This window comes from Chamaea fasciata, unplaced genomic scaffold (genome assembly GCF_029207755.1).
Source record: "Chamaea fasciata isolate MVZ Bird 193981 ecotype frontalis unplaced genomic scaffold, bChaFas1.0.hap1 SCAF_2, whole genome shotgun sequence".
In the NCBI taxonomy this organism is placed as follows: Eukaryota; Metazoa; Chordata; class Aves; order Passeriformes; family Sylviidae; genus Chamaea; species Chamaea fasciata.
The window spans coordinates 32,267,030-32,275,997 of NW_027094087.1; the positions used below are offsets into that span (position 1 = coordinate 32,267,030).

The 8,968-nt window shown below is 37.0% G+C and overlaps 1 protein-coding gene across 1 annotated transcript; it reads right to left on the reverse strand.

Annotated features, from left to right (window-relative positions):
- Positions 1 to 906: 906 nt before the first annotated feature.
- On the reverse strand, positions 907 to 1,872 carry LOC136285886 (taste receptor type 2 member 40-like). Its single transcript, XM_066177401.1, has one exon. The coding sequence runs from the start codon at positions 1,870 to 1,872 to the stop codon at positions 907 to 909; it is 966 nt and encodes a 321-aa protein (XP_066033498.1).
- Between the last annotated feature and the right edge of the window lie 7,096 nt (positions 1,873 to 8,968).

An 8,968-nucleotide genomic window follows, 5' to 3' on the forward strand; every position in this document is an offset into this window, starting at 1 on the left:
TTGATAAAACATGACAGGACTTGTTGAACATATTTCACCAACCTCATGTGAGACTTCATAGTAACATAAAATTTTGAAAGGAAACAGCCTTAGAAGCAACTCCCAGCTGCTCACAGCAAGAGCAAATTATGACAATAAGGCAAATCTATGATCAGAATCACCAACTCAACAAGAGTGAGATTTTCTACAGGTAGTTTTATGTACCTATATCACTTTACATTGTAATCACCATCTTGGTAATCCATTTTCAAGAAAACCAAACAAATAAGCATAACATATATTTCAAACAAAAGTATTTATTTTTAAATAGGTATTTAATCACTACATTGTTACAGACATACCAGAATCCTAACACAAATAAACCTTATTCAGAATGCAATTTGATCATATTGATTGGCTGCATGCTTCCAAATCTTAGTTTTTCCGTCGGCTATAATCCAGCTCGCTTTTCCAGTTCAAAAGCACAGTCATTTTCCACGTGCTTTTTCCGCCAGCTATGACTTGCACAACAGGTCTTTAGTCAAATTTTAACCTTCTCAGGTGAAAATTTAGCTTTAGCTGAAAGCTGATATTTTTCAGCTCTGTACATTCTTGTCTGGCTTAGTCCCCATTTTCTTCAATTCATAAAACTTTCAGTCTTAAACTGACAACCTGAAATCACAAAGCAACCTGAAACTGGTTTCTTATTTAAGTGCATTGTTTTCATTCAGTACATTTTTATTCTCATTCTATATTAAGCAGGATGGAAGGACCTGAAGTGGTGCACAAGAAAGGCAAAAATGCACATTATTTCAAATGCTCTGAAATGTTAAGGAAGACTAGTCACAGGAATCTCTGGAAGATAAAAGCTATAATTTAAGAAAAAAGACAGTGAAACAATATATTTGAGTGTTGATTTTAGATTTCTTACTGGAGAGTGTTTCTCTCAAGCCTGGGGCTTGTAGGCTCATCTTCCAAGTGGCACTTAAAATGCAGGAAAAGCTTCCTAAATGCCAATTTCAGTTTTGAATTGACTATGATCAGGATAATTGAATGCATGGAAGGATACGCCCCAGCTACAACTAGGGATACTGCAACTTTCACAACATCTTTACTTTGAGATGTCGACAGTATCAACAGAATTTGAGCCACAAAACTGGAAAGATACAGGATTAAGAAAGAAATAATGGATTTAATAGCAGTTAGGTGAACATCTATCATAGCATCCTTGAAAGTGTCTGCATAACATTGCATCGTCTTTCTGTGCTTCCACAGAGAAGTAATTAACAGAGCTGAGGTCACCATGGAGAGCACTAGAGGGAAAAAGCAACCTACAAAGTAAAGAAGCAGCAAGTAGAGATGTGAACTACCCCAGTCTGTGATATGAGCTGTGCTGTTTTCTCTGCAGTTTCCTGTTGAGCTGCATAGGTAAGTGCTGGGTGTAATCCATAGTAAAGGGAGAGAAGTCATAGAAGAGATCACCAGCGAACCAAGAAGAAGCCATGGGACCATCCCAGCTATTCTGCGCTTGACTTGCAGCAGCAGCCAGTGGGTGATATTGATTATTTTTACACAGTACAATACATAGAGCCAGGTACTGAACCACAAGCTGCTATGGTTCACAAACATCCACACAGCACCAAAGTCCTTGTACACTGAAGCCAGCTTTAACACATCTGCAAAGTAGAGACTGTGGATGTGCATCAGGACTGTCACCTGCAAGATAAATCTTGATGTGCTCAGAAAGATCAAGATCATATCAGCAGAAGATATTTTTTTGCTTTTGATCCAACTAATGATATTAACAGTTGTAATAAATCCATTTCCAATAAATCCAACAACAACTTCAATAGCTACAATGCTTATTGAAATGATAAGAAGTGGTGGCAACATCTTGCTGCTTTGGTCACTTCTGCCTGATTAGCCTGTGTAGCTGAGAGGGAAGCTGAGCCGTTCTGATGGTATCTGACTACTCCCAGCTCCTACCTGCTCACCTTATATCTAGGAACAAAAAGACATGTGGAAATGATAGCGGATCTGGAAACGATAGTGATAAATTATTGGTGTTCTTCCTGAACGTGCAAATCAGAGAAAGATTTAATAATTAACTCTAAACTTTTACATGCATAAGATTTGCCTATGCTTTTCCTTAGGGGTGTGAGATAGCCAGCTGTATCAACCTACCCATCTTGTGTCCAATTGTTTATATTCTTGTTTAGAGTGACAGAAAGCTCTGTGGCTCTCTGGTTACAGCAGTACCTGACAATGTGGATGGGTATGCAGCATGAAACCCAACAGAGGCACCAGCATATCTCAGCAAAGATGTCTTCTATTGTAACTATCATCTTTCAGGCTGCACTGAAGGTTTATAAATTATAACTAGACCAATTACTTGCAATCACTTTAACAAGGAGAAAATTATACAGCCTCCAGCCCTATGTTAGAAGAGCACTTAAGACAATAAGGCTGTCTTTATTCAAGGAGTATTGCTACATTTAGCTGACCATTTCTTATATGTAGTCACATATATGGGATCACAAGATGACAGTAGCCGATGAGCAGAGGACAGGCTGGTAAAGTAGAGTAGTACACCTAGCAGAACCCTCTTAAAAATTCCACCCTCTGCACCTGTTTCACTGTCTCAGCTTCTATCTCACACTCATGCCACACAATTCTGTAGTGAATTTAGAGCTGTTCTGCTTTATAGACTGAAAATATGTCATCCATGCCTTTCTCTGATGCTGTAATGAGAACAGTCCAGAACAGCGGTGGGCCTCACTGATCTGCATCCTGCATTAGTCCTTATGTATAAACAAATATGTCTGGTTTAGAGAATAATGTGTCCCCACCCTCTCAATCCCTGACCCATGAATCCAAGCTATGAATACAATATTAGAAAATTTATATTGTCAATGTATTATTTCTAAAAACAATAGAGAAATATGAAATACAATGAGGACTGTGACAACAGGGTGAGAAGCAACTGGCATCATTAGGCCACTGGAAACAGTGTGAAAATTTTTTTGGCAGTAAAATATTCACTGATTTTGTGGCAAAGTTGATATATATTTCTGGAGTCCACTTCTCGATCTTTCAAAGCAAAAGACAGACTGATCTTGTAATTGGGACATGGTAAGAACTGTCAATTGGATTTACTTCTTTACTTCATTACTTTCATGCTTCAAGTATTTGTTGGATTTCTAAGTAGACATTAAATTAATAGTTATTCATTAACCTATTGAAATTAAAAGCTGGATTTAAAATCTTCTTAGTTTTTGTTTCTGTCAGTAGTTCATTAGTAATAAACTTGGATTTCATTTTAGGTTCTTGCAATTTCAAAAACCAGGAGTTTTTTTCTCTAAAAACTGAACGTACTTTTGTCATCACAACAATGCAAATTGTAAAAAAAAATAATTGAGACATATTTACAAAGCATTGTATATAAATTTCAGATTTAAAAAGCCCAAAAGAATAAAACAAACAAGCAAGCAAATAAGCAAATTTAAACTAAGAACATGTTGGTATGTCTATTTTTCTAACATTCTTCACCAGAAGTATTCAAGAATGGAAAAGGAACATCTTACTAAGGAAAAAAATCACAAAGTCTAACTCAATGACTACTGTGTGCTTTAAAGCTTTATGCCTAGATCTTCCTATATTCAGAATATGCATTACATAAGTATAGTCAGTCACTTCAAAAATGTAGTTTTTACGTTACTCAAGGGAACATGAAAGTAAGACTTTATTTTTACATACTGATGAAAAACAGCACTGCAATTATGAACTGGGAGAATCTAAACCAGAAAATACATTCTAGAAAAGTGGATGATTGAAGCAAATTCTCAGATGTTCCAACAGTTACAAAATTCTGTTCTAGCTTTCTATCATAAACTAGAATTTGAAAGAAAACCATATCTGAGCTTTACCTGCTTATTTCATTTTCCTGTATACGAGGCCCAAAGTGGGAACAATTTACTGAGAACAAAGTAACATTCCTACAAAAGGGCATTCCACCATTGTGAACTCCCACCAGCGCCTTCAGAAAGTAGCTGCCGCTCAACCTATGCACCCTGGTAGCATTTAATCCTTGACTCAGGTAAAGGATAGAGGCTGTTCCTCAGTGCTCTGTCAGTGACTACAGCCTAATGTGCTCTGCTCTCAGGAATGGCTTCTAAATTTTGTCTTGCTTTGTGCCTCAGGAGCTCCACAATAAACTGCTATGAGCTCCAAGGGTTCTCCAAAAGATGAGTTCACTCATGGATGCTGGTGACATACACAGGCAGGCACTGAGACACAGGTTTGAAAATTCTAGCTTATCTTTGTAGTAAACTTAAGAGCACATGTATTTTAGAATGTATTTTAAATAGTGCTTTAGAACATATTTAAAACTTCAATTTAGGCATTTCATGAATATCAAACACTGTGTCTGTTACCCTTTACATATTTTAAGGCACTACAAGCATCTCGGGGCCCTCATTGATAAGAAGAAGGGCTAACATAAACACAACAGGATAACAGGACTAGGAAGGCAGATAAAAACACAGACACTTAGCCAGCAGAAACTGACTTCTTGCCTTGAAAAAGTGCCAGAAGTGCCAAAGCACACGTGAGAGAGATAAAGGTGAAGCATTTGCTGAGAAAGGCTCCATTTCCTTAGAGGCCCTCAAAGCCCACCACAACAAACTGAGAATGCCCAGAAGGGCATGGAGTTAATTACCATGAGAGGCGAGGATGGGTGGGGCCAGGAAATGAATGATTGTGCAATGCCATGCATATGTAAGATCTCAGGGAATAACAGGGGGAGCAAGCTCTCTGGTGTTCATGGGTATCTTTGGTGAAATTATTCCCCATGCATCTTGATGTTGATTAAAATACATACCTCTCTAACAAATATTTTTAGTTGCGGTGTCTTTTTTCCACCCCATTTCAGCACCAAGACACAAAAGGCTGGTTTATGTGTCATGGTGACTTGACCACACCTGACACTGGCTCTAGACTGGAAATGATCATCATCTCATCCCCTGGTATGCAGATCTTTGAAAGTACTCATTCCCCTTCTTGCTCTTTCCTGACCTCACAGATAGGGTTGCCACATTTATGCTCATTAGCAGAGCTCCTTTTGAGCTACAGAGTTAATCATCATGGTCAGACCAGATTTAACTGGCAGAGGTAACACAAGAGACCCTAAAGTACATCAGACTTCCTTGAACTTATCCTCTGAGAGAGCTTGAGTGAATTAATAAAAGCAATTTAGTTGCAAAGTATAGTAGACCGGAGTTTCTTAAAAATAATCACAGTACAATGTTAGCATGACACAAATTATAAATACTAGAGAAAAGTGTCTGAATTTATACAACAATTTCCCTTGGAACATAAATCTCACTGTACCCAGTGAAGTCAGGTTCAGCTCACAGATAGAACCTTTCCTCCTTTGATTCATACATTCCAATTAACAACAGTAATAAATATGCTTCATATAATCCATACATGAGTTTTAGTTGCTGAAGTAGTAGAGAAATTTTTGCAGCAGATCATGCAGTTTCCATATCTTGTGAAGCACTGCCTGTTCAGCTCATAAAAGATCCACAATGCACCAATTAGGGGTATCTGGTTGATCTTTTGGTATTTTACTGTGAGCAAGAAGAGTGTGAATACAATACTGAAAGATTTATTTCTGATATTGTTCAGAAAAATGCATGCCTTGGAAATGTTGCTAATGATTCATGCAACTATGGTAACAGCTTCACAATTTTTAGTGAAAAGTAATTGTCTATGGCTTCATTGAGGATAGAAGAAATTACAACATGTCCAATATGAATGGTTTTTTTCTTCTCTTAAATTTGTTGCTACTATTTTTTGACGAGCTTTAGTTTGGGTGTGATGTGACAGGTACTCACACTGCCACCACCCTTTAGTATCCCCATGCAGCTCTCATGCTGCAGTGTACCATTTGGGGCCATCATCAACACCAATCAAAATGCAGATCAAATTTAAAAATTTAAGGCTTTATAATGTGATAGCCCCAGCATATTCAGAAAACAAACAAAGAACCAAAACTCAACATGCTAGAAATGCAGAGGTTTCAGGGAGATCATATAGCACCTTTCAGTGTCTGAAGTCACTAAAGGACACAGACTTTTGACAGGGGTGTGGAGTGATAGGAGAAGGGGTAATGGCTTTTAACAGAAACAGGGTAGATATAGTTGCAATATTAGGAAGAAAATCTTTCCTGTGATGGTGGTGAGGCACTGGAACAGGTTGTCCAGAAAAGCAGAGGTCTCCCCACACCTGTATGTGCTCAGGGTCAAGCTGGATAGAGCTGTGAGCAACCTGATCTGCTGGAAGGTGTCTCTTCCCATGGAAGTGGGGGTTGGAATTAGGTGGTATTTTAAGTCTCTCTCAACTCAAATAATTCTATGATTCCATGATAACTCAGTGATGAGATCCTATAGTCTTCCTCCTGTCTCCTATATAAGGCAAAATAAGAGCCAGATGTAATCCCGGAATTTCATTTTGAGATTATATGCAGAGAGAAAAATCATAGAAGAATTTCCACTTTTTACTTACATCCTAATGACACTATGACTTTTTGGCTACTGCTGATGACTAGTGTGTAATTCTACCAAAACTGAATTACAGGATTCACAAAACAATTCAACAAACCAAGAATGAACATTACCTTCATCACAAAGATTCCATTTCCTGACGGAAAGAGACAAGGATGTGAGAATAATTTAATGTTGTTTGTTCATCCCTTATGATAGAAAAAAAGAACAAGGAAAATGATTTATTTTGTGTTGGAGGAAGGACACTGCTTTCCAGACAATCATAGTTAATTAAATTCTGGTGGTGTAAGAGGATACAAGAGCCTCGTGATATTTGTTTACCTCTACATCATGAGCTCCTTAGCAAATAAGCTTTTTACAACCTGTAGTAAATTGCACACAGCATTTATTGTATCGTAAAGTCCATCTCTGATAGAAACCTCTGAGCACCAGCATAAGACAGTGAAGTATAACTAGTATTAAGATCCTTATACTAAAATAATTGAGCAAAACAAATCATGGAAGAATACACCTTGTAAAAGGTGCCCAAACTAGCATACAAAAGAAAACTTGCAAAGATGTGTAGGAGAGACATCAACATCTGTGTTTAACAAACATGGCCAGAATCAGCATTTTTGGTTCTACTAATGGCTGATTGCATCTGTAACGCTTTTTAAAATGGTTTATCAAGTGTTCCTCACATATTTGACAAAGTATAGAAGGCTTGTGAATCTCAACAAAATATCCTGTCTGTGGAAAACAGCAATAAATTATGCTGCTGTTTAACACATTCCAGACTTTATATTGTACAAAGAACTGATGTTGCAAAATATCTTAAAAATGAGTGCGAAAGGGAGATTATCTATTTTACCATTAATTTGCAAGTTGTCATGCTGCTGTCATAATTGTACTGGAGATAATGGACTGTTAATTTCAGTACCACAAAATTATTATTTTTTTTAGGAGTGACTGTCAAAATGGAAACCCCAAAAGACTCAACTAATGAAAAGAGTCCTCTGAAATTCATGCAAGTGTTCAAGAAGATCAAACCATGTAAAACACGTGAAAACGAAGGTGAAACTTAAAAGAGGTAAGAATGCACACACACCCCGAAAGCAAGGAGCAGACAATAGCAACAAGCTAGTGAGGTTTATCTGTTGCTCCTTGCCATGATCAAAAGGCAATTAATATAAATGTTCATTAATTCAAGAAAGTATTTGTGAAGATGAGATAATGGTTTATACCATACAAAATGTGAAAGTTTTGTAAATCACTTCTGATCATGTATTTTCCTTCTATTAAGACAGTCAACATGTCCAAAGGAATGGAGTGCTTTACTGAGACAGATTTCTCTACAAGTCAAACAAGATTAAAGAAAGATGGTGAATTTGGTTCACTCTATTAAGGAAAATGTTAAAATAGAAGTTGAAGAACTATAGAACATTTAGCAAGTTTCTATTAGACAATATTCTTGACTGGGCCAACTTCTCTATGGATTCAGGAAATTTTCTTTTCTTATTTCCCCTCCTCAAGGGATGCTTTATCTCTCTGGCTTAAACAACTCCTGTTGTTGAAACATGAATTGTTTTTCATATGTCCTTAACAATACCGAAAGGTTAGACAGCCTCTTCTGGTTTCTCTTTCCCCAAACGATACCTGCAAGTAAAGTCCTCTTATTGTCCATATCCATTACATTTTATGGTGAGTGCATGCCTTTCCACACCACTGGATTTTCCTGTTCACAAAGTTGTCAGGGACTACAGAGAAACTTCTTGCAGTGATCCTTGCGCTAGACTCAGCACTTACGATTTGTGTTTAGCTTCATCCAAAGAATAAATACCCATTTCTTACGCAGGTGACAGACTTAAATATATTGGAGCATATTTTTTGAGTCAAGTTCCTTTATCTTGTGTTACGTTTCAGATACCCTGCCACCACCGGCAGTTATCCATTTTGTGATCCCAGTTTGGAAATAGCATTCTTAAAAGCTATCTCTATTCATGACATTCTCTTTAGCATACACCTCATAGACTACCAGCACCTAAAGAAATGCACAATCCTTATAATGGATTTTTGTTATAAATTAGGTTACTTTACTTAATCACAGTTTGTAGAAACAGTGCATGAAACAGACCTCATCTTTTTATTTCTACTACCACTCCAGCTGCCTTCCTTTACTATCTATTTATTCTTGAATAATGAAAAAAAAGCACTAGGAAGTGATAAAAATAACATAATTTAAAAGAGTGCTAAAAATTACTTCAAGCTTCTTACAGTGCAGTTGTAGACTGAAGAAAGAAGACATATTGAAGAATTAAATCACTTTCTAAAATGTAAAAAAATCACCTCGTAACAGTACTTTTTTAATGTTCAGGTGAACTAGTTTCATGTAAACTGCTTCATATATCATGTTGCACTTAAAAGAAATGGTCTTTGACATTCTT

Bases quoted from the DNA above. Each gene is read 5' to 3' on its own strand.
- LOC136285886 (XM_066177401.1), bottom strand. From the start codon at position 1,872: ATGTTGCCACCACTTCTTATCATTTCAATAAGCATTGTAGCTATTGAA.